At 36.7% G+C, this 27,031-nt stretch overlaps 1 protein-coding gene across 3 annotated transcripts in view; it reads right to left on the minus strand.

Moving 5' to 3' along the window:
* Window positions 1-634: 634 nt before the first annotated feature.
* TRPC6 (transient receptor potential cation channel subfamily C member 6) overlaps window positions 635-27,031 on the minus strand; it is an 82,638-nt gene continuing 56,241 nt past the window's right edge. Inside the window, exons 2-11 of one of the 3 annotated variants that reach the window (XM_063394538.1) lie at window positions 25,928-26,113; window positions 23,858-24,022; window positions 21,831-22,044; window positions 19,807-20,034; window positions 17,779-18,043; window positions 16,754-16,949; window positions 15,233-15,436; window positions 9,214-9,297; window positions 6,770-6,845; window positions 635-5,985 (exon numbers count right to left, since the gene is read on the minus strand). In XM_063394538.1, the coding sequence (XP_063250608.1) occupies window positions 5,834-5,985; window positions 6,770-6,845; window positions 9,214-9,297; window positions 15,233-15,436; window positions 16,754-16,949; window positions 17,779-18,043; window positions 19,807-20,034; window positions 21,831-22,044; window positions 23,858-24,022; window positions 25,928-26,113 (1,770 nt within the window). In that variant the 3' untranslated portion in view covers window positions 635-5,833. The remainder of the gene's footprint in view (window positions 5,986-6,769; window positions 6,846-9,213; window positions 9,298-15,232; window positions 15,437-16,753; window positions 16,950-17,778; window positions 18,044-19,806; window positions 20,035-21,830; window positions 22,045-23,857; window positions 24,023-25,927; window positions 26,114-27,031) is intronic. The other 2 variants (XM_063394539.1, XM_063394536.1) reach the window with 2 other exon arrangements.

Here is a 27,031-nt window from a genome sequence, read left to right on the forward strand (position 1 = left end):
ATTTGAATCAAGTATGAGGTCATTTCCAGAAGAAACACTTCCTTTTGAGAAACAGAATCACCATGTCAGGAGAGACCATTTGTGCTCTAGCACAGCCACATATAATATTGAATCTTTTACTGCCAGAATGATTTAATAGCAACCTGATATTGAACCTTATCTTCTGTTCACCAGAAAGACTTGCCCATGCTGTATGTATTTTTAAAAAATCACTGTGTCACTGATATTTCTCCATTCAAAAGTGAGTATATTGTGAGCCTCAGTTTACTATTAGGAGATGGGGAGACTGAATAGATTGGGTTACAGACAGGACAGACACAGTGAGGTCTCAACTGGACCTCTTAGAACTGCAGTTCTAAAGAACAAATGCATAGCAGTGCCTTTTGCAGTGAAGACATTAATTTACAAAATCCCATGGGTTTTCTCTATTGAAGTTCATTACATCACTGGAGCTCTGGTAAAGTTCCACAAAATCTTTGAAAAGAAGAAAATACTCCCTTTGAGAAAGAAGTTTTCTCTTCATTAATTCCTCAAACTACTTATTTGAGCATTGTGACATCAATAAGTATCATCTTCTCCTGGTATAAATGAAGAAGCTGAAGACCAGAAACTTGAGCTGGTTTAATAAGGGTAACAGGAAAATACATTTATTTGTATTTGAGAGTGAGCAGGTTTTGCTTACAAACAGAAAGTTTTTGGACTGGTTGTCACTATTTATGCCCTTTGCCCTCTGAAAACCAGAAAGAACATACTTGTTTATAAAGCACATTTAAATATTAAAATGGTATAAAAGTGTTCATACATAAAAGGGCATAAAAATATTGCTATTAACATTGATAATTATTTATGTGCTGCATTTTAATTTGCATACAATATGAACTGATCTTCAATTACTTTGGAGTTCCATTGATTAAAGGAGCAAAGTGTAAATGTCAAGGAGCTGAATTACAGAATATTTAAAAACTCAAAACAAACCCAAATGCTACTAAAATACAATTTACTGGACAGAGAAAACACTGAAAACTCGTACTTTTTAATTCCTATTGCATTGTCATATGGTGACAAGATGGTGACAAGAACAGAAAGAGGAACAGGAAACTTAGCTTTTTGCAAAACTTAAAACAAGAGAACAAATGAAATATTTTGAGGTAACTCATACACCAGGGACGAACAGTGTATGGGATTCCCTGGCCTTCTAAGAGCATGGAATTTAGGTATACACCTCAGCCTTGATTAACTTCTCTTTCAATATGAGCTTCTGAAGCACAAGTAGTTTTCCAAGCACAATCTTTGTGAATTCCATTTTCCACAAGCCAAATTAAAATTTAAGTGGAACATAAGTGCTTAACAGATTATTCACACCAGGCAGTTTCTAACAAAATTTAAAAAGCCTTAAATATTTACATGAAACATTAGCAATTTATACTATAAGGACAATTTCTTCTGTTCTGCAAATGAGTATAGTCTCAGATTATGTGGTTTGTAATGTATTAATTATAATGTTCAGATACAAATTTCAAGCCCAAGGGAAACTCTCTAAGAAGCAAATGCAAGATTTTTTAGTACTAAACAGCATTTTGGGACACAGCAGTCATGAGAACACGTTCCTAGTAAATTACAGGATACAGCTGCTATAGCTGAAGTACTGCCAAGATCAAGCTATGTATTTTCAGCTTTGAAAACATATTACTGAAAATATATGCTCATCCCAATGTACTAAAATATGGGACATAAACTTCTCTGTCATAAAGGTCTTGGCTTGTCAACAAGAATCTAGTTGCCATGTTCTCTGTAAGTTTTTCTCCCATTTGTGATAATTTGGTTAATGGGTGTTCTGTTTATGTCTACCCACAGCAACACTAATGAAGAAGGAAAAAGTGAAATATTGGTGCAGAGTAGAATGGGCTGGATTCTTCTGAAGGCAAGTTAGATCCTGCCCCTCTCAGTGACTGTCCTCATCAGTTCAAGCCCTTCCAAGGAGATGATCACTTGTGATGGTTCATGGCCTTGCACTGTTTGTGAGCTGTAGTGCTGATTTCTGACAAGCTGGGACTTCTCACACTTCAATAGAAATGTTGCTAACAGCTACAGCGCCTTCTTCAGAGTAACAGGACATAAACTGTCACTTCTACTATATGACTCATCTGAGATGCTTGTCTACCTTAAGATGACACAAAATCATGCCTTTGACCATTTCTATCCACTGAATATGAAGAAACACTAGACAAGCTCAGTTGCTTAAGTCTTCATGGCTGTCATCTAAAATCAAACCAACCTGTACAAACCACTTCTAAAACTAGTAGCGTTCATTGGCTTGGCCTGCCAGCGCTCCAAAATACGGTGTAATGCAGCAGATTTTTACCTGGAATGTTGGAATTTTCATTTGAAATCCTGCAGCTTTTTCTCAGCATCTGTCACTGTAAATCTTGGGTACCTCAGGCTTGCATTGCATGATTGGTCTCTAATAAAAATTCCAGTCCTCCATGATATAGAAAGCTTTTCCTCAATATTTAGACATGATTCTGTTTCATCCAGAATAGTGTGAGAAAACCTTGGACAAACATTGATTTGGGGATTTTCTTACTTCATTGTCTTCTCTTCAGAGGTTCTCAAGCCCTTCCATAAGTTTCAGTGAAATACATTTGGATGAACAGAAAGGAGATTCTCTAAGGGATGATAAAATCTACCCACCATATTTCATAATTCAAGTTTAATAAATACTCAGGGGAAAAAACATATATAAAGGGAATACTTCATATCAGGTCTGGTTTAGATGTGGAAGCTGCTGCTACAGAAACAGCATTGCTGAGCTCAAGTAATTATTAACAAGGTTTAAAGAAACAATTAAGTAGGCAGCAAGACTATCTTGTTATCCTAATAATTCACAAAAAATCTGGAACTACTTCCTCATCAAAATATTGTTTTATTAGAAACTAAGAGGAGAACTATGTAAGGTGAAAATCATCTGTTACTGCAGACGTTCTGAAACATCTAGCATCAGACACAGCCACAGGAGACAAAATACTTGCCTTGTGTCTAATTAAGTATGAAAAGACTCTTGTTCCTTCTTTGAATTTTTTTTTAATTGACTTTTTTTACCATATCAATCTTCCAAGCAAGAGCAGCCAAAGGTTCCTAGTGAAATACCAAAATGTTCATACAATGGATCACAAAGGCATTTTTAGTCTAGTACATTTATTTTTTTTTAATTGGGATAATACATTTGGTATTGTGCTCATTTTAAATACTACATTGGTTGTCACACTACACTTGGCAATAGAACTCTTCAAATATATTTAACAAATTTTTCCATGAGTAATAATTACATATAAAATATCTTCCATGATTAAAAAAATCCGTATGTATTTTCTTCATGAAATACAATATATACATTACGATCTTGTAACTTTAAGGTACATCAAATTTGGGGTTTAAACAAATTCACAGTGTACATTTTACCTCTGTAGTAAAAAGCTTCACTTTAAAAGTGCCTGGACCTCAACCTGTGTATATGTATTTCCTTTCACTGGGTTTATGGAGAGTGAGGGCTTACCATCAATGAGCACTACAGCAGATCCAAATTGTGTATTAAAATGACCAAAAATTAAGACTTCTGATTACTGAAAGTGAACATTGACTGTCCCTGTTACCTCAGAGTCTCTGAACACATCTTCTGAAGAGCTTCTCTCAGATGGAAGATGTGCTGTGAGCAGCGTGGCCTCTTGCACAGCCATTCAGTGGAGATGAATGCACCGCCCACCCTCAGAAAACCAGACCCAAAATTCTCAGGTGGAACTCCGATTCAGAGGCCAGTCCTGGCCAAGGAGGAGCCAATCCAGGAGCCAAAATGCAGTGAAGTTACTGCCATGCTGCCTTCCAGCCTGAGGTCACACCAACTGCCTGTGCTCTACTACCTTTGAATCCTCACTTTCCTTCTTCTCCCTCAGAGGAAGAAGCCTCCGAAATTTCTAAACCCTGAGTTCATTGCACCTGAGGCCCACGGGACACACACTGCTCCCCATACTCCATTTGTGCCTTAACTTTTGTGCCAAGCACTTCCTCCAAAGCATGGCAAACACTCAGGGGCAGGCTGACCTCAGTCCCCTCCCTCCACCTGTCTCCAAGTGATTTCAAAACCCGTTCTAATATATGGCGCTTTTTTCCCTGAAAATACACAGTGATTCCATCAATTTTTTAAAAAAAGAACTATCAATAAATCCAGCTGGAAACTAATCTGGACCCATTAAAAATAATCTCCAGCCTAAAAGGGAGAGGCAGAAACATTCTAATACATTCCACAGTAAATAAGTTTCACAAAGCTAATTTTAAAGCAATTACTGACAAGCCTTTTTAAGCCTTGTTGCATACAAGTCTTTTACAGGTGTGTCATACACCTTGATGCCATGTTATAATTTTTCACAGCCCTTTCACTAATCTCAAAAAAAAGCTTAAAGAGAAACAGAGATGCCCAATGAAATGTGTAACACTTCCAGAATTAGTGACTGTCCAAAGAGAGAAATACAAATTGTGTATTAACCAAGGGAAAAATTACGTGGAATTTATGCTGTTTCTGTCTGGAAAGACAGAAACCAGCTGACTGTCCTGCATGGGCATTGTTACATAACAAACAGCCGGACAGAGCATGGGATAGCTCATCTGCAGTTTAACCAAAAGAGACTTTTTACTGTTGCAATGGGCAGGGTGAAAGTGTTGGAACTTTCCTTGCCACATGGAGTGAAGATTCTTCATTAGAAGAGTCCTAAAGAATACAGCACAAGAGCTGAGCTTTCACTGGTGGAAAAAAAGACCAGGGATGCAAATCCATAGAAGATGAGATTTCATGAATTTTTGCAACAGGATTGTTTTGTTTGTTATCTATATGTCTGAAGAAAACTTAATCATATAAACAGGTTTAACATAGAGAAACATGGTCCCCCATGCACTATGTTCCCAGAATTCACAGAAAGGTTTGCACCTAACATTTTAGTATCTTCCACCTCAATTAAAAATGTTTTATTCAAACCTCTAACCTGCAGTTTGCGAGGTTCAGTTCAAGACATAAAAGCTGGAGAACCTGGGAATTCTGAAACATATTGGAACATCAAGGGTTAGTTATTTTGGATTAAAGAAGATTTTCTTCCAGGCTCCAAGCCTCAGAAACAACTTTTCAACAAACTTGGTGATAAATATATTTTCTTAATGCACTAACTCCCATTTAAACCTAGGCATCTTGCAGGATAGTCTAGTGCTGACAGGGATCAGCAGGGAAAAGTACCACACAGTGCTCTGAGTGTCCTGATGTCTCTACATGGAAACATTCATAAGTTTATTTTAATATCCTACACATTTTTAGGAAAGGCAGTTAGCTTTTTTAATATTTTTTGCTAGTTGGGAATACTGGAAAAATTAAATAGCTTTTGATATATATAAAAGCCTGGATTCTTCCCTTTTGCTTCACTAAAATATATGTAAGAATGCTTAAAAAAGAAAATTTGCAAAAAATAAACAGTTAACATATGAAAAGTTTAGATCTATGCTTTTAATCTTTCTTGACTGGGCTTATCAAGATTCCACTGGAATTCTGAAAGAGGTAAGTTGAGTATTTAAATTATCTCAGATCAACTATACTTCAGCAGGTAAAGAATAAATATCTTTACTGAAGTGGTATGGCCTCCCTACTGTAGACCTAGAGCATTTGCCACTGTGTTTTTTTAATAAAGAATTGGAATGATTTAATTTCTGAATCTTTTTTAGAAATGTGAGCTAGACTTGAGGAAAACAGAAATATGGCTTTAAGTGAATTGTTAACATTCTGTTGCATATCTTATTTCGGTTATCTCTTGGTTTCTTCTTCCTTAGAGTCAAGTGACAGTTTTTCTCCAAGTTTCCTTATAAGTTCTGCCAGATCTTCAGAATTCTGAGATTTTTCCTCAAGGAGTTCATACCGGAGACTTGAGATGTCCTGTTTAATTTCCTTCAACTCACCTGTAACAGATTTTAAAAGACCACAATAAGAAGAAAAGAAAAAACAGCATATCCAAATATCTCACAATTATCATGGGGTTTTTTTCTGTATTTCTTTGTTAAAACAGAAGAAGTAAATACTCTGCTGCCCATTGGTGAATCGTAGGGTAGTCTGGGTTGGACGGCACCCACAATGATCACTGAGTCCATCTTTTAACTGAATGCTCCACTCAGGGATTAAACCCAAAATCTTGATGTTATCAGCACCATGCTCTGACCAGCTGAGCTAACCTCTGTGGAAAGGTGTTTTGGGGATAGGAATATGAAGATGCAGTTCAGGAACCAAACAAATCTGAAGGCAAAAGTGTTACACACCACGAGTTCACAAAACTCACATGATCTATTTAATAGAAGATGCTGTTCTGCTGCAAGAGAGACCACAAAATCATAGTCACAGAATCATTTAGGTTGGAAAAGGCCTCTAAGATCACTGAATCCAATCATTAACCCAGCAGTGCCCAGCCCACCAGATCCTTAAGGAACTAAATGATCTTTAAGGGCCCTTCCAAACCAAACTATTTTATGATTAACTTATTACTAGACATAGCAACATGTTTTAAAGCTTGTCAGATAGGTGATAGCTTCTGATTGGAGAGAAGAGACAGAAATCCCATCTCCTCTTCAACAGCACACTAATTTTACCTCTTGCACTTGTAAACATGTCAAGTGGATTAAGTATTTTGGAAATATGTAACCACTTTGTTTTGATTCTCTGATGAAACACACAATTCATCAACATACTCACCTTCATTGACTTCATCACTTTCCTTATCTATCTGAGCCTTCAACACATATCTTTTAATAAGACGCTTCATTATTTTCTGCAGAGAAGAATGAAAGAAAGAAACGAAAAAAGAGTTTTCTTAGTTGGACTAATATTGTTATGACATTTCAAAGTAAGAACCCTTGTCCTGGCTCCAGCTGAGATAGAGTTCATTTTCCTCTTAGAGGCTGGTACAGTGTAGGTTTTGGGTTTTGTATGACAACAGTGTTGATAACACACTGGTGTTTTAGTTGCTGCTGAGCAGTGATTACCCAAAGGCGAGGACCTTTCAATGCCTCATGCTCTGCTGCTGAGCACAGGAAGCTGGGAGGGAGAATGGCTGGGACAGCTGAACCAAGCTGGCCAGAGGAATATTTCATACCACAGAGCATCATGCTCAGTATAGACACTGGGGGAGGCCTGACCTTGAGGGGTGATCACTGCTGCTCTATCTCTCCTTTTTGTTACTACTGCTACTACCACAACTACTATTTTTTATTCTTTTGCTTTATTTAAATTAGGGAAATGCTATTATCTCAACTCACAAGTTTCACCTTTTATGATTCTCCTTCTCATCCCAGGCAGTTGGAAGGGGCAATGTGGGGACAACGAGTAAGCAACTGTGTGGTAGGAAATTGAATGTAAAAATCTCTGATTCACCTACAGGTGATATTTAACCTTTATGATTCTGCATATATATACATATATATACACACACATACATATACTTGGAAGTTAGAGAACTGAAGACAATCTTATGAATGTTATAATTCATAAACCTTAGCCTACTACTGGAGCCTTTAAGAACTGTTAATACAGTTGCACTTTTGATCTCCAAGTAGATGAAGCCATCTGGCCTTTATTGCTACCCAAAGATGATAATGACCCTGCTTAGCAGTGCTAATTGCAAAATCCTTTTCTTGTCAGTTTATTTGAACCTATTTTAATATATTTGCCAAGTTACGTTTTCCCATGTAGGGCTTGCTTAGAGAAAATGGGATCCAAAATTCTAAGTCATTTAAGTATCTCAGCTGGGACTCATCTAATCAAAGACAGATACTTTCTAATGTAAATACACATATCTGTCACCTTTATTTCCTTTTATGGATAAAATGAGCAAACCTCATTTTAGAGAGCACAGTTCATCTGAGACAAGTAGAAGTGTTCAAATAGCTCATACCATGAGAATGACCAACCTCTTTGCTAATAATAAGGGGAACTTAGGCCAGCAAATTTGTTGTAAATTTTACCTTTCCAGGAAAAAATGAATTCTGGCCTTCATTCTTTCATTAGTTCAAATTACTTAAAAAAGAACAAGATATCCAAGTATGTTTTAGGATACGTTTTTCTGCCTTTGGGTTTAATATTTTTGTAGGGCGTAGATCATGACAACAAAATACTTTTTCTTTTCCATTTTCAGATATAAATATTCATAGATTTATATGTCTGCTTTTGTCTCCACAATAACAGAGCTGACCAGAGCTGGTTTTGAGCTGAGTCATCCCAGATTAGTGGTCCCAGGCCATCACTACAGTCACACTTGCAAGGTCAGCAGCTACACTGTTTATTATAATAATCCAAGAACGTTTCAGATACAAAGCCACACTACATGTTTATAGGGTAGATTTTTAATCTTAGTATCTACCCCTGCTTCATCATGAAATTGGCTGTGAAAAAGTCAGAGAGTTTTTGGAACAGACTCGTGTAGACACCGCATAACATAAAAGTGGAGCAGAGCTAGCCTGCCCAAGGGAAAATCTTTTTTTCTGTCTTGTGGTCAATAAAGTATACTTGTTTTCTGTACCCTTTTTCACTCAATTTGTCTTTTTATATTGCGCAGGCAGCTCTTGCTTCTTCCTTTCCACCCACTTTGTAGTATTACAAGAAGGAAAGAAGCACTCTCTGGACCAGAATAGCTGAGATTTATGTGGACTGTGCTGGGTGTCCTTATATTAAACTGCACAAAGGCTCATTGCAGTTCTTTAGGAGTCAAAGAAAAACCAGACTGCATTGATAGGATAAGGGCTGACAGATACTTGCAGTGCTTGAGGCATTTGTATGTAGAGATGTGCCACAATAAGCTGATCTGCTTCAGCAAACGGAATAGGAAGATTTTGGGTTTATTTTTGCTTTTCTCAATTCACATTGCGCAGTTGAGGACTCAACTCTAAAATTAAAAACATTTTTCTAAAGCACATCAATATATTGCACTACAAGGGTACCATTTAAGAAACAAAGAGGAGAGAAAAAGACCCTCAAATTGTACTGCAAATACCTAAAGCATTTAGTTTATTTCTGATATATACAAGGTCTGTGGATTTATTCTTGACTCATGTTGTTTAGCATAAATTCAAAACTGTCCTCATGCCATCAGTCTGCCAGTTCTACTACTTCTTGATTTTATTTAAAAATAAACTGTTTTTTACCTGGTATTGTCTTGGAGGATTGTTTAAACTATTTAAGTGGATTTCATCTGAGCTTCTTATACTTGATTGCTTCCTTTGACCAAGCTGAAATGGAAACATTATTTATAGTACAAACTAAATAGAAGATCAATATGTATATCTCGTGTATATATCCTATGACAGAAAATCTAAGGCATCATAAAATGGGGAACTGGGACTCAAGCTGAATGACTGGGCTGCAGTAAGAGCGAACAGAAACTGTAAAACAAATAGTATTACTTTAGATAAAGAGCAGGGCCACTTCAACAACTAGTAGTGCAAGAAATATAAATCATGATGGATCTGGATGAGGAATAAGTGGGACTGTCACTAAAAATTCATTTCCCTGAAATTATACATGGTCTAACAAAGCTTTTACTGTTTCAAAGGACAAGACTATCAGTGCAGTCTCTCAAATACTGTGGGATCATTTTGTACTTCCACTGAACCTCTCTATGTTGTGTCCTAATATATGGAGCATCTACTGATAAGCAGACTGGGGCACTTTGAAGCCTTTTAAATACTCTGTGGGATATGCTGGGATATAATTTGTTAGGGACAAAACTAGGGCAGGATTGGATGCTTAGGCAGCTGTACACTGGGAATAATTTAATTACTATTAGATTTTGTTTAGCATTCCATAGAATCAGAGAATGGTTTGTGTTGGAAGGGACATCTAAAAATAGGTAGTCCATTGCCCCTTCCATTGGCAGGGACACCTTCTATGAGATCAGGCTTGTATTTCATAAAATATATCCATTAGCAATTAATATACAGTATACACTGAATTTGGGATTTTTTTTGTTCTTTAGAAAGATTCACAAATCTATTTGTCCATACTTTAAAAAAATCCATTATTTATCTATTCATGCTATGTTTATTTGACTAGTGAAAGTAATGATAAAAGATAAATAGCGTAAAACATATAAAACAATTAATATTTCTCTTACATATTAATCTACATGTGGATGGAAATTAGCAGTGTATAAAAAGGGCGAGTTACTATTTTTTCATGCTTGAATACAGCCACTTCATATATTTTGAATATATATTAGGGAACATAATCTTATCAAAATGTTTTAACTTAAACTAGGTAGCTGATTTATAATAAAAAATAATGGCTAGTGAGTTTACACAATCACTATGTAATCACTACGTAATCACTATGTTTTTCAGGATTTTAGAACTAATTACATTCTCTCTTGGGCTTCATCTATAATAATGGGTTAAAAGAGGAAAATAATCTTCCTGCTATTTCATCTCCTGGATTTCTCATGCACCATTCTTGGAAATAATACAGTATAATAAGAGTAAAACCATGCTTCCTCTGCAGCAGAAGAAGGAAGTTGCCTTGGGTATTTACTATGTATTTTACAACACATTTTACATATGTCATACTGATTACCAGTTTCAAACTTATGTTACATTGGTTCACCTCAAATCTTAATCCATTGCTGAACTGCAATTTGATTTTCACTTGAAATAGCAAAATTGGTAATATGTGCTGAGTTATGACACTGCAAACTTGTAAAACCAGGGTCATTGTCAAGCCTTTATCTTAACCTTCACCCTCCAGCACATTTCTCAAGATAATAATATACTTTTTAATCAGCTACAGAGTGCACCTTGAAAGTTGGCAGGTAAATCAGAAATGTAACTTCATTAGATCTGCTTATGTGTACCAGCAACAGGACACAAGATGCACTGTAAATTGTTGAATGACCACTGGGTGGCAGAGACCGCCAAGATTTCATTATAACATCAAATAACATTTTTAACACTCTTTAAGCTCTCTTTAAACTTCCTTTTAGCTTCCTGCCTATGGCTTTTTTCTTTCTCCAAAATTGGTACTAGAGTACATTCAGTCTGTCATACTGATGACTGACGTAGAATTCGTATTTTTAAGTTAACATTTATTGAACATGAGTAACCAGAGGGGAAATGATGTAAATTAAATAAAACAATGATATAAATCCCAACAAAAATAACTCTTCTCCTAGAGTTTTGTGTGAAATATGAAATGCTGGATATATGGGTCATTGCTCTTTGAAAACACCTTCATCTTTAAACTTGCCTCCCATTTCGTTATTTTCTTGTGTTACCTAAAATGCAATGCAACCACAATAGTAATTAAATTATTGTAGCTGTTTTGTTGGGCACTTTATTAATGTCTTAAATCAGAAGCTGTTGTAAACTTGAAATTCCAAAAAATTGTACTTTCTTGGATCAGAAGGGAGAGTTCCCAGTATGTGCTCCTATAACCAGATGTCACTTGTGAAAATTTCAGAAACACCGTTTTACACTAAGAAAGTTAAAGTTAACATGTTTTTATTGTTTGAGTGAGGGCTTAAAGCTACTTCAATAAATAGTTTTCTCTTAGTTCTTTTCTGAAGGGCCATGTTTAAAGAACAAAATTTAAATGTATCATTTATCACTGCTGATTGAGAAGATGAACAAGCTCTGTGACACTTGAACAATAAACTTTCTTAATCCAGAGGCAATTTTAAAATTTATAATAGAAGTCAAAATATTTTGGTTTTTTTAAACTCTCCTTTTTCTTCATTTCTTTCTCCCTTTATTGGTTTGAGTTTCTCACTCACATGATGTTTAAAATGCCAATTCTAGCCTGAAACAAGAAATCTATGGATTTTAATCAACAGCCTGAAAGAAAACATCTCCACAGTCTTTAATATTGTATTTAGATATGTCTCGGAAAATTAATTTTTGGTGTACTATGCTTCAAACACAGCTAGGTAAATTACTTGCTGCTTAGCACTGACAGCATCTGGCTTAGCTTTCTGCTAGCAATAATCAGGGCAGAGCTGGATCTAGGAGTAGAGTTCCTTCCTTCCCACCCTAATGCTTGTCTTCACACCCACTCTGAAGCTGCTGCTGCTTTTGCACTGGGAAGATGCAGGCTCTGCAGCAGAACAACCCACAGGCTGGGTCTGGGTCACTGAACCCGAGTGTGTGTGAACATCACTGGGCACTGCAATGGCTTCCGTCAGTAAACTTTTACTGTCCTCCCAGGCAGGACTTACACCAGGACAACCTTCTATCTTTCTAGGCACAGTTTGGCAGCTGGAATGGTTTGGGGACAGAGGTTTCCTATTTTGTGAGGAAAACCACCTGAATAGGGGGCAACCATTCCTGAATAGGCCTCAATACTCAAATAATCTACCCACATTTTACTAGCACAAACACAGCCATCAAGTCTTGGGTTTTGTCTTGCCAAATCTTTCCTTATCTTTCCACAGCTCATTTCATTTATAGCAGCTCCCTGCACAGGCAGCTCCTTGCTCAGCAGTCACAGCAGCATCAACCTGCTCAGCTCTAAATGAATCAGAAGTCAGAATCCCAAAAGCCTGAGAGTGCCTTTGAGAAGATGCCGATAGCCTCAACAATAATCCATGTCAACAGTGGATCAAATGGTAACACAAAACAACTTCAGCTACTTCTTGGAAGTGCACAGGATGGCAACATCTCAGACAAAATCAGCTCCACAGCATGTGGCAGCCCAAAAGATAAGTAAAAATGTAATCATATGCCAGTATCTGCTGCAAAACCTGAGAAATGAATAAATACGACTCAGATGCTTTGTGTTTTTCAAATTAAAAGTACTTTTTTTTTTTCATTTGATTTGCAGTTTTATAGCTGCTTTGGCTGAAGAGTAAGAACATTTCATTTAGGATTAGTTAGACTAAAATCTGCACTGAGTGTAAAGCATTAATATTTGAAGACTTAAAATTAATTCAGGATTAGAAAAAAATATGATAAACAATGTTTGCATCCCTACAGCTCTTTCAGAGGGACTGCTGTTAAAGCTGGGAAACATGCCACTGTTTTATGTAGGAATGGTAATTATTACACTTTGCACCTGTCTAGAAACATGCTACAAAACTTGAGTTTCTAGGTTTGCATAGAATGGTTAAAAATAGGTCTTCTTTTCTTAGGCTGTATAAATGGGACTTATAAGAGTACCTGTTTTATGGGAACATAAATTTCATGCTAAAATGTCATTAAAACAAGCTTGTAACCCACTTATGTGCTTTTCAAATTCACAGAGTAAGTGAATTAGGAAAAGAACCAGTTGTTCTTTTCCACCACCACTCAGTTTTAAGTTTATATGCATCTCCTCAAATGCACAGTATTTTAGTGATGACTTTATCACTCACAGAGGCTTTAAAACCGGGTTGCATCAGGCAGTTTGATGAAAAGTTTTGCAAATGCCACAGTCATTAAACACTTGAGCAAATGTAGTATCATTTCTGTCAGGTCTTAAATACATTAGGATTAGATTTCCCAAATAAAAGGAAGTGAGATCTGAAGTGAAACACTAGAAAAATTACTGGTAACAGAGATGAGACATTTGAACTTAATAACAATTTTGATTTTGGTGTCAGTGTTTGTAGTTTTCATAAACGATATAAACTTACCCAGAGGCACAAGATTTTTCCCTGAAACTCCATTTTTTCCTTCTAAGATTGTGAGTATTTTTTCCCTTTTACTCTTCAACTAATAAGTGTGAAGAATGTGCTGGTCACATGGGCAATAGAGAACTGACAGATGTATGTAAATTCTTTACTGGTCCCCAGTCTAGTGACTAATGGCTCTTGACTACAGACTCAAGAACTCCTAACCTTGAACAGGCCTCTGCTCAGACCACAGCCCATTTTAACAAAGATCCTTCCACACTTAAATTTCCATAGAAGAAAATTTTGTTTTGCCACCATGACAACTCCTAACTTTCTTTTTTGTGTGTGTGTATGTTAATGCTCACCTTTCTACTCACTACACCTGATCAGCTGCCTTGCACAACTCCTCTTCCCTATCACGTTACAACAGTGCTAGAACAGTGACAGTCTTTACTTTTCCAGTACCACCTAACATTCCATGTTCTTCTAAAGCAATTGATTTGATTTATACCAAGACAGTGCAGGAAAAATACACCAACTACAAACTCTTTAAGCAAGTCCAATGAATCAAATCAAGTGCTTTTTACTGAAGCTGCGTAAGTAAAACAGGTAATAAAATATTTTACAATAAAAGTAAGGGGCATTTTCAGTGGAAGCAGAGACAGGCTACCAAGGGGGAACTTAGAAACTGCCCAGGCATGTGAGGGTGGCATTAGAAAAGACAAAGCTTTCCTTAAGCTGACATTTGCAAGGGCAGTGAGAACTTCTATTGCTACAACAGCAGTGTTAAGGCAGAACAAGGAAAATGCAGACCTATTGCTCAGTGAGGAAAGGGATCTAAGTGACAGTTGGATGAAGGTAAGAATGAGGGACTTGATGTCTTTTTTGCCTCAGACTTCATCAGTATTCTCTCAGACCTCCATGCTTAGTGAAGGAATTCGAAGAGACAGGAAGAACTTGACTCAGGCAAGTCCAGAGTGCTACATCCACAGGTAGCTGTATCTGAGAGAGCAGATGCACCCTTTGCAAATATGCTATCAGCTCTGATAAACCATGGATATTAGGAGAGGTCCCCAAAAGCTGGAGAAAGGCAAATGTCAGGTCTATCTTCAAAAAGGGTCAAAATTATGATCTGAGCAACTCTGGGCCACTCAACCTCCCTTCAGTAACTGGCAAAATAATGGAATGAAAAATGAAACTTCTTGGAGCACATGCAAGAACAGATGGTGACTGGAAAAAGCAGGTGTGTATTTATGAAAAGTAAAATCTGTCTGACTATCTGGATGGCATTCTGAGATAAAATGACTTGCAGATAAGGGGAAAGCAGGAAACGTCTTTGGAGCTGAACTTCTGCAGGGATTTTAATTCTATTCTATTCTATTCTATTCTATTCTATTCTATTCTATTCTATTCTATTCTATTCTATTCTATTCTATTCTATTCTGTTCTCCCCCATTAGTGACTGACTTCAGTATGAATTAAGGATGTTGGGAAATTCATGAGTAAAGCAGGTCAATAATAAAAATGAAGTTAAAATTGGCATTAACTTCTAAAATTAGCAGTCAGTATACACAAGATATAATTACCTTGTTCATCTCTGCATCTTCCTGAAAGCTTTTCTTTTGGCACAAAAATGGTTTAGAAATACATTTTTTGATTCTGATTAGGAGATACAGCAAAGATTTTGGGCTTGGCACTAAGTTGAAGGGTACTGGAAGAGTTCTCCCTTCTTCAAAGTAAGAAAACCAAAGTTTAGCCCTTGCAAATTTCCATTCTACATCAGCATCATCCTGTAAAACAGAAACACAGCAGTTAAGACACTGTTAATACCACTTTGTCTATCAAAGATGCTCTAGCTAAACTTTATGTGTGTTTCAAGTGTAATTAGCTGAAGTAAATCTCAAACAGACCAAGATCTATGAAAACCAAGATTTCAATGAATGGAACTGTTCTCATTAATCCATTTAAAATAATGCAATTGCAGAAGAACAGAATGGATTTAATTTAAACATCATTTATTCCAGAGTGAGTGTTAATAGTCTGCAATATAGGATCACAATGACAGACTATTACTAGTTTATAGACTCTATAACATTAAACATGAAATTAAAAAAGATGAGGTGATTCTTACCTAATTCCTTCCATTTGCTGGAACATATGATTAAATCAGATACACTATCATCACCATGATATGTTTATGTTTATCACTTATGATCACCAAAACACTCAATTTCTCCCTGTAAAGTTTGAGAGGGCTTTCTGCAGAAAGGGCTGCCATCAGTTCAAGGTCATGACTCAATACTGCTGTGCCTGTTTTTAGAAGCTGTTTTGTCCAATCACTGTATTTTTAATGCTCCAAACCTGATAGGCCCTGTGGCCTCCTGATTCAGAAGAATGTGAACATCCCTAGACAATGTCTTGCTCTAATTCTGGCTGAACAATGCTACGGCCCCCAGTCAGAGCCCAGAATGTGGGAGTCAAACCTGAGGTTGCTGCTTTGGCAGGAGCATTCCCTAGGAAAGTCTGGGATGGCCCAGCTCCTGGAGATCTGCTCACTTTTTTCCTAAACAGTGATAATGATTTAGCCCTCTGTTTTCCATGGAATGCAAAAGGTCATGCTGGATTTCAGTAGCCCTGCTGATTTCTTTGCCAGGTACAGTTTTGTTCACTGCAGAGGCCTAGAGCAACACTTTGCTTCAGCAAAAGAAGAACACAGCATGTTGGAGACCTGCCTGCAAGGTCGAGGCACAGGAAAAAGAACACCCTTGCACCAAGAAGGACACTTCTCAAGTGATTACAAATGAAGCAAATGAAAGATTCACAAAGTCACACCAAGAAGCCCATACTCCTCAGAAACATAACACAGTTCACCGGTAGTTTCTTATTCCAGTCTGGTTCTTAATATTGAAAGTACATGCAGCCAAGTAATTGTCAGGTATTTTATAATAAAAATGAACGTGGAATGAATATTTTCTTCTAAAATATTCCAAAAACTTATGTGGTACTTGTCTTAAATCAGATGTCAACAAGAAAATTTTCCAGGCAGCTCGAGATAACTAGTTGTAACAATAAATAGGGTGATATTTTATCATAAACGGACTTTTTACCTCAATTTCCTGGAATGAACTGTTGATCATTGCGATAAGCATGTTCAGTAAGACGATGACCATGGTAACATTATAGACTCCATAAAGAACATAACCAATATTTTCAATAAATTTGTGTTTATAATTGATAACAACTGATTTAACTTCTGAGAGTCCAAATATAGCCCAGAACAATGTTTTGAAACTTTCTTCAACACTAAAAGGAGAAATTGGACACATGCATAAGTTATTGAAGAAAAGCTGTATATTCTTATTGTAGAAAATGCCAGTTATCATTTTCATACAGTGTACAAATTTTTCCATTATCATAATGTTGAACTCCACCTCAGTGTATAAAAGTAGACTGTCTAATTTCATGGGTACAGGCTGTTTCATAACACAAAATTCCTAATACTTAGGACTGACAAAAAACCCATCTGATTCATATCAGATAGTTTTAGGAATCATATATCCATCCTCAAAAGGATATTACAATGATTCACTTGTTAACTACTTTAATCTACATGCTACAAGCTTGTTGTTAACATGAAAGTAAATTTAAAAAATAATTGACCTGTAAATACTTTCTTTAAATTGCACAACATTAATTCACTTACTGGGAATTATTTCACCATTAACATGACAAATATTCTGAAACTATGAAGAAAATAGTGTATCTGATGGCAAATCTTCAATTTTCAAAAAAATTAGTCTTATAGCCCATAATCTTCCAGTTGAGTTTTTACTATTCCACAATTCCAGGGTAAAACCATGGTGTGGGAATATGGATTTTTTTTTCAGGTTAGCTGATTTAAATAGATGTATTTCATCCTAATCAGTTTATAAATAAAGATTAAGCCCAAACCTCTGAGGTACTTTTTCCTATCTATCTCCATCTCCAGTTTGAAGACTTACTTTCTCTTACCCTGATAAAGAGATCTTAGTTCCACGCATCCAAAATTACAGTAGCATTGCAAAGAACATTTAGCATTTTAGTGAGTTATTGTTAAGAAAATAAAGGTTGCAGTTTAATCAGTTGTACTTACGTTGTGAATGCTTCATTTTGCTTTGCCCCCAGATAGTAGGAATAGAGATTAAACATGCCTATCATGAAAGCCACAAACACCATGATAAATATCACCATAAACTTGAAGATGTCTTTCACGGTTCTCCCGAGCGATATCTGCAGAGGCCCAAAGCTTTCATTAGCTGGTAAGATGTAGGCTATCCGTGAGAAACTCAACACCACTGCAATTGCATACAGCCCTTCAGAAATGATCTGAGGATCAGATGGATCCCAGTTTATTCTGGCTGGAAACAAAAGATGAGAATTCCTGTCAGTGTAACGTGTGCTTATATATGGGAGGTCTCTCCAGACCACCTGCTTCCAGTGCTCTGCCTAATGTAGTCCAGGTTACCACTGGCCTTCTTTGCTGCACAGGCCCCTTGCTGGCTCATGTTCAACCTGCTGTCCATCAACTTATGTTTGCTAGCCTATGAGAAAACCTAGTATTAAATATTCACTGTTAATATTATCCATACACAGATGGTCTCCAAGCAGACTTCAGTGCACATGCATATATGAAAAAATGTGTTAACTAGCTGCTTTTAGGATTTATGTGAAACTTGTAATTTTCCAGTAAAATTTATAAGATTACAATTTAATGTGTTTCAGAATATATACACTTTGATTGCTTTGCCTTTCTGCAGTCTGGATAATGCAAAAATACAACCTTTTCAGAAATAGTATCTAAAGAACAGCATAGAGACAGAAACGGATGTAGTTCAGTATCTAGAGAAAAAAAAATCTAATAATGGTAAGAGAGATGTGGTAGTATTGAGAGTGAACACAAATCAACAGTGCTTCATTTTTTCTCATTGGGGCAAAACACCTTCTAGGACTCCCCAAATATACCAAATAAGTTTATTAACATTTTCATCTTTTACTGGTAAAGAGAGTGGATTGAGAAATACTAAAGAAATATAAAGTCTCTGAGCAAATAATATATGAAATATATATTGGCTTTGCTGGCAAAGCAGGTTTAAGAACTTCCTGCATCACATTGCTCTGTTCTGTCCCTGCATTACAGTACATTCCATTCACAGCTGCACCACCACAGACTGGTTTCAAGGACAATATTGTGTAACTGAACAATATTTTAGTGAATTGAACAATACTGAATAGATTAAAATGATCTAAAAAAGAAGTGTGTGACAGTGAGTTTATTTTGATATTAAATTGTTCCAGTGCTGTCTAGAAGAGTCTACAAAAAGATGCACAAACACAGCCAGGGGAACTATGATCCAATAGTAGAATCGTAGACACACAGAATATGCTGAGTCAGAAGGGACCCATCAGGATCATTAAGTCCAGCTCCTGGCCCTGCACAGCACCGTCCCCAGGACTCACACCAGCTGCCTGAGAGCATTGTCCAATTCTCGAACTCTGCCAGGCTGGTGCTGTGACCTGGGGAGCCTGTTCCAGTGCCCACCCACCCTCTGGGTGAAGAACCTTTTCCTGATACCCAACCTAAACCTCCCCTGACACAGCTTCAGGCCATTCCCTTGAGTCCTTTCTCTGTCACCACAGAGAAGAGATCAGTGCCTGCCCCACCTCTTCCCCTCACAAGGAAGCTGCAGACTGCACTGAGGTCTTCCCTCAGTCTCCTCCTCTCCAGGCTGAACACATCAAGTGACCTCAGCTGCTTCTTATATGGTTTTCCCTCAAGGTCCTTCTCCATCCTTGTTGTCCTCCTTTGGACACTCTCTGTAATTCAGTGTCTTTCCTATCTTGTGGCACCCAGAGCTGCCCCCAGCACTGGAGGTGAGGCTGCCCCAGCTCAGAGCAGAGGGGACAATCCCCTCCCTTGCCCAGCTGGCCATGCTGGGCCTGATGCCCCCAGGACAGGGTTGGCCCTCCTGGCTGCCAGGGCACTGCTGCCTCATGTTCAACCTGCTATAGGAAAGAGAAGGAGTGGGAATTTCTTCAGTACTAGATTGTGAAACTATGGTATTAGAGACTTATTAATAGAAAATAAGTTGGTTTTGGCCCAAGAAGTATGCAATCAACTCACCCAAGGTGTAGTATTTTATGTTGGGCTCCAGTGTTGGACTTGTCAGATCTTTCATATTTGCATCAACGATGTTCTGGGCTCTGGATGCATGCCAAAATGCCATAAACCTTGCTATAAATGATGCTGCAAAAATTGCTAACATACCAAAATCAAGCATATTCCATAACTCAAACAGGTATTCCTTTGGACCTTGAGACCAAATTTCTTTACATTCAGACCATATCATGCCTGTATAAGACAGAACAGAGAAAAGAGTGTGTTCTTTATTCTTCATGTTTGTTTTATATTTTTATTATATATATGACATGGTCTTGGTTGCAGTGAAATTCAAAACTATTTTGATCAGTGGGAGTTTGAACACAAAATGAAATCCTTGGACCTGCAAATTCATATATATCATTCTGAGACTTCTTTCATCTGAGTAATCATAACAATCTTTCAGACTGCTTTTTCCTGTAAAACTACAAAAGCTTTCCAAGAGAGGAATGGGATGTGGGTATTACCATCTGTTACAGACACAGGAAGAGACGAGAAGAGCAGAAATGCTCTGGCATGAACATATAGTGGTGGTAGAGCTAAAGCATAACTCAAAATTTCTTATTTGCCATTACCCTGGGTACAGTCTCTTATATATGTGATAAATGATCACGAAAGTAAGACTTAGACCTATTGCTTCTTCAATAGGACAAAGGTATCTGTTTGATTCCTAACTACTGTACCTTAGTAATAAAATCAAAGTACAGTTATCAGCTTATCACAGCTTTTTTATTGCAAAAATCCTTTTTTCTTTTCAGGAAAAAAATTATATAATTATGAAGTACAATTCTAGGATTCTAAAGAGAGTTAATAACTGAATGGAATAATGTCACTAATTTTTTCACTTATCAAATTGAAAGTACTTTTCATCATTTTCAGATAAGGACAAGAATAATGTCAATTACAGTAGCTAAATTCAATGTCACATCTGTATGCATGAATCAATTTTTCGTAAACTGTCTTATGCATGACACTGATACAAAAATAGACTAAATGAGCAAACTAGAACTTCAAATTGAGAAATTGTTATTTTTTCCTTTATTACCAGATGAAAAGATTGAAATTTATAGACTTAGGAAATCTAAGTGCTATATTATTCCTATGGTACACAATTATAATAATTTATAAACAGTTTTACAATTAAATAAATAAGGCCAAGGTCTCTTAAATCTATAAGAATCAGTTGATATACAAATTTCAATCACAGTGAGATCGTAAAAGCAAAACACTTCAAATGCAGAAGCTCTTGAGTGGATAGCTTGAATTTAATTCTCACATATTACTGACTTAACTAACAACCAGAACCAAGTTCCTCAAAATACTTGGGCATGTAAACCCCACTGGACTAAAAGGTAGTAGACTTGTAACTAAGACTCTGACAGCTAAAATATTTTGGAAGGGCTGTTCTCAAGTTCTGATGCTTAAGAGTTCTACATCACCAAGTTGAATGGGTCAGCTCAAAGTACTACTCAATAGCAGTCACTTAATTCCTGAGTTGGTATGGAAAAATCTACCACTGAATCTTCAGGGATCTATATTCTTCTCTTCTGTCACTAACATATTCAGCTAAACACTATTACTTCTGCAGGCATGCTTGCAAAATAAGAGAATAAGAGACAATTGCACACAAAAAGTCTTGGCTCATCAATATAAAAATCATTCCTCTTGGAAGCTCACACTGTGACTCAACCACCCCAAACACTGGTAGACACTTTGCTTTGATATTCATAAAACTGAATAAAGTCATATTCAGATAATATATATTTCACCTAAACACTTAGTCTGCAGGTTTGTGATCAACTAGACACATGAATCCTGCTGCCATCCAAAAAACACAAGTAAAAACCACAAGGCTCATGTGGGAATGCAGACAGCTCAATAAATTCCCTTAGCTGTAATTTTTACACAAAACATTAAAAGGAAAGGATTCAGTTGGGTTCAGTTTCACTCGTAATCATGGCAAGACAAATTTAAGCAAAAATGTTTACCTATTACCCAAGAAATAATAAGCAACTCCATCCATGAGAAACAGGATGTTTTCATCCTAAAAAGCTGTTTTACGTTGTCTGTTGTTTCATTAGGTCGGAGTTTGGTGCCATCAAACCTGTCAGCTGCATTCATGACAAGCAGACCAAGAAATATGGTGAAAGAGGCTGCATGGGCTACAAACTTCATAAATGGTCCACGCATTATCTTCCCCAGCTGCAACAGAGATTAAGAAACACAAGGATATTGCACTGACTGGTTCCAAATAAAATATAAAAAAGGCTGTCACACAGATAATCATATATTTCCATAATAAAAAGAAATAAATATTGGAAAACATTTGTATACTATGATGTCCTGTTCCCAGCCATCTTTAAAAATTTCTACTGACTTAGTATTTTCAGAGGAATAATCTATCAGTTTCACTGTTAGGATATCAGCGATAGATTAACAGTGAAACTGTAATGAAAAAATATAAAATATATATATTAACTCACTGATTTGAAATAATACTGTAATTATTTTGTGGCATCCATGTCTCTTATAGATAATCAAGAGAAAAACCTATTACAGTTGTTGAATTTCTCAATATTAGCCAGCAGCATTGTGAGGCAAGACAGAAAATAAGATCTTGACACACTTTTTAAAAGCATTATCACTATGAGTGATTTATGAAGAAAAGAATTCCCTTCCCTGACTGATGTGATACTCAATTTAGCACAGTTATTGTGCAGTTTTTCCAACTTGTTTTATTTTTTTAAAAAAGTCGTGACATCTCAAAAAGTTATATTTGTAGTTCTGTAGAGTCCTAATTTCCTCCTGACTTGTACAATGGAAAAGTTCTCAGCTTTGTAATGACTATGAACAACTCAAAAATGGTTTAGTGCAACACTTTAAAAACCTAAAAGTTCCATACAAACTCACATGAGGTTGAACTTTTAGCAATTTTTACTCTACTTTTGAGACTGCCTGTATTAATATTAAAAGTCTTAGCTTGTCCACTTAAATTGGCAGTTGCAGAAAAGTACTTTATAATTTTAGACTGACTGCATTTGTATACCACAAATAAATCACGGAAAAAGGAAAACAACAAGTAGGTAAGTCACTGCTAGAGCAGAAAATCAATTACGGAAATGTGTTGTATCTCAAGGCATTTTAAAAGAAAACTATTCATAAAACCCTTAGTCACAATACCAAAAAGTGAAAATAATGTAACTGATTTTTATTGTCTAGATTGAAAGACGTGAAAAAATATGTAAAACTTAGATGGCTACAGACTTCAACCTGCTAGAATTGTGGATCTCATACTGCAACATGTTGAACAATCCTTATATGAGGCCATTTGTCCCTCTAACATACTTTCAAGGGAAATTTTACATTAGTGTCTGCTCAAAAGTGATACTTGACAACAGAAACAGGGGTTCCACACAAAGTTCAGTGAGGTCAGAAACTGCAACCCATCTTTATTGGGAAGGTTTTCCATACTATATATAAACCAAAAGAGATATATTGGTAGCATCCAATCCCAGACAGTGCACTGCAAGTGAATGCAGGGCAGGTTGTGTGACTGCTTTGAAAGTCTCACAAAATATGATGAATGTTAGCACTGTCTTGACTTTTATCTATTTATTTCTAATAATGAAAAATAAAATTGCCTTTGAGATGACTGGAATCAACCTACACCTTGAACTTAGTTTAGATTTGAATCAATAGCAAGTATCTCCTGCATCTGCCTGCTAAGGCAAGAACTAAATGAAAAACTGTTTGACTAATAGTTTATAAAGCAGGATTTCCTCAAGGCAATACTTAGTCAACCATTGCAACTTAGTTTACTTCATATTGCAATTAACACACCACATTTACCTGTCTTAATTACCATTGTCTGAATGTGCAACCTTGCAGCCACTCCATTCTAACTTGGCTTCAAAACAAGATATTTCTGAAGTGTTATTTAAGTTATTTCTTTGTCATAAAGGAATTTACATGCAGAGAGTTATTAGGAGGCCCTGACAAGGCCTCCCAGGCTGACCTTACTGCAAGGAGCAATCCAATAGGCCATGGAGAGGAAGGGCAGTCCGACCGCAACCGCGAGGACAACCAGAAACTTCACTGCCATCGTCTGCTGCCGCAGACCCGACAAATTCTCGTACCAAATCGAGAGGAGCTGCTGCTGGCAGTTTGGATGTGCTACAAACTAATAATAATAAAAGGAAAAGAGCACAGAAACAATACCGCTATCAGAATAACTTCTGTTAAAATACAGCTGTAGGAAGTGCATTAGGAACCCTGGAATAGGGAAAACATGGCTTATATTCAAAAGAGCATTTATAGGGGCATAACAAAAACTATTTCTGATAAGCCAAATCTCCCAGAAAACAAGCCTGTTGCCATCATCAATAAATGATTTAACTTAAAAAACATATTTATTAACACTATGTTCCATCACAAACAATTAATTTCATCTAAGGCGAATTTATCTGGGCAAACTCTATATGTTTCCGACATTTATAATTTTAATTCTACTGCTTCAGAAATCCCAACACTTTAAGTCTTGTTCTGCAAAAAACATTACATAATTTTCACTTAGGAAAGAAAGAATATGTCCTATTTTCACATGTTAACACAGGAAACACCGTTTTTCTCAGCTGGCACGAGAAAAACGCTGTCACATTGCAGGAAATCAGATCACGAGTATTTATAACTTGGTTCTGGAACCATTTGGATAAACTGTAAAACTGAGAAGCCTGGCCTATAAGGTTCTTTGTGTCCTCTGGACAGTATAAAAAGCATCTTACAAAGGTAGATATTAAAAATAGTAGATTCTTGTGCACTGCACATTTTTAAATACAAAACTATAAATAAAATACAAATTTAATTGAATGTAGTATTTTTTTCTAGATCTTTTCTCTATACTTAAAAGATGACTGGCAGAAGGTACAAGAAATGTCTTTATTGAGGTAAGAGAAAGTGTTGCAAGAAAGTTCACATTTGCAGAAGCATTAGGACTCAAACAGTATGAAGCACCCAAGCTCAATGTAATCTGTTCTCTTCAACAGGTGTTTCAGCTCTCTAGTGACTGTAGCTTGGCAAGTGTTTTGCAGGTTTGTGTTCATATACTGATTCAGTCAATTTTTTTTTTCCCTTCATGAACGCATAAATACACCTCATACATAAATTTTCTGTGTGTTCCCCAGCATGTGAACCCAATTTTTGTAAAAATTTAGGTTAATGTGCTTTTGAAGTATACCTTTTATCTGTGTCTTCTCTATCTTTGATCATACAAACTTCACCATACAAATAATTTCTCCCTAGGAGAATATGTCAATTGTGACTTGTGTCAATTCTAGGTTGACACATGTCACCTAGAATTTTACAACCTCTATTATCCAAGATAAGTTTCCTGGGAAATTCCAATGTTTTTGCAGCTACAAACTCAGCTGGTTTCACTGAGCACTGTTCAGATGGAGAGCAGAGTATTAAACTGACAGTAGAAATGAAAGCATGCCAAAGAAGGGCCAATAATTCCTGTAGCTGGCACTGCCTAAAGCCAGCTTTCTCCTTAACTGAAAACCACAGTACTGATATTCCTAGATGGTGTCTCTGATCCCTCTGTACAGACACACAGTTTCTGTGAGACATGCAATTTTTCCAGATTTTCTCAAATTTCTAAGCAAGACACAACAGCTTGACAAAAACCTGTATCAACATTTATTGTGTAGTGCACTGGGACTGATGTGCTATTCTCTAGCTTTTATTAAATCTTCCATTTTTCCAAGCTTCAAAAGTAGTGCAAAAATTTTTCCATTTTTTTTCTTTAAAAACCAGATTGAAAATAAAAATATGTATCAAGAAATTTTGCACATAGCTACACATTGTTTTAGAGTAATTTACTCCAATGCTCATTGCGACCAGTATTCACCTTAAGTATCTGCTTCTTGTTTATATTGCAAATGATGTTTCTTTTGATTGTAAAACCATTGTGCTCAAAGGGCCCAAATATTCATTTCAGTGTTGCAGGCTACCAAACCATAACATTTAACAATAGCACAATTTTATACCACCATCATGACACGCCTGTTTGATCAACATAATTGCTTACTTTTTTAACTTCATACTTGATGGCGAGTTTCAAGCGGCTGAGGCTGGGACGACCGTGCTCTCCATTACTATGGCTCATCTCTACATCACCATTCAAAATAGCTTCCACTTCTTCCGTGTTTCTGCACAAATCAAGCAGCCCCACCACAAAATCTTTGCACTGCATAGATAGTTTCTTGTAATCATTCTAGGAAACAGAAGCAGAAAGAAAAAAACTTGGTGTTTAGATCCAACATGAGAGAAGCTATTCTACATTCCACCTACACCTCTGTGAACACGAATAGCTTCTTTGCGTCCTTTTTAAAGCTTTTTTTCCCCAAATGTTCAAGGCGTGGGGTTCGTCTCACCTTGGCTGTCTTGCACATCTACATTATTAATTTTCACACCTGAGTCACTCCTCTAGACGTGCTTTAGAGGAAATTACAGGGGGAAATAACACTCAAAACACTTTCAGAAATGTCATATGACACATTTTAATGACCAGTTCAAGTTGAGATGTATAGCACAGGGGAAATTTTTCTATTCACTGTCACAGAAGTCTAGGAAAGATGCAGAAAATTGCACTGTAAAGATTTCAATTGGATAAGAGAGCATCCTACACAAAATACATCTAAAGATATTCTCAACCTTCTTCAGAATTGCGAAAATATACTGAATTTTCTAAGGCCTAGAATCATTCTTGTAAACTCTAACTTTCCCCTTTTTCACCACCTATTCTAGCTTGCAAACACAAGGTTTGATTGCTGTTCTCCTGCAACACTGCCAGCAGTAGTACAGCTTGTGTGGTGATACAACATCTCTGACTGCAGCTCTGCTCTAGCTCAAAGATCTCACAAGAGACTTCACCGTGTGAGCCAAAACGTTGCCCTGCAACTAGAGCTTCGGTTGCTTATTGCTTTAACTAACAGTGTTCTCCTTGGGCACTTTTTTTCCAAAAGAGATAAATCAAAACAGGAAACAGTATTTTGATCTTTGCAATCTGCAGTTCATTAACCACTCCTTACACGCAGCTGTGTTTGGGTCATAAAAGTTGGATACAGCTGGGCAGACAGGGAGTTAGGTATAGATGTGCATCTAATGCCAAAAAAAATTCTCACAAGAGATT

The sequence above is a fragment of the Prinia subflava genome, chromosome 3, assembly GCF_021018805.1.
Source record: "Prinia subflava isolate CZ2003 ecotype Zambia chromosome 3, Cam_Psub_1.2, whole genome shotgun sequence".
In the NCBI taxonomy this organism is placed as follows: Eukaryota; Metazoa; Chordata; class Aves; order Passeriformes; family Cisticolidae; genus Prinia; species Prinia subflava.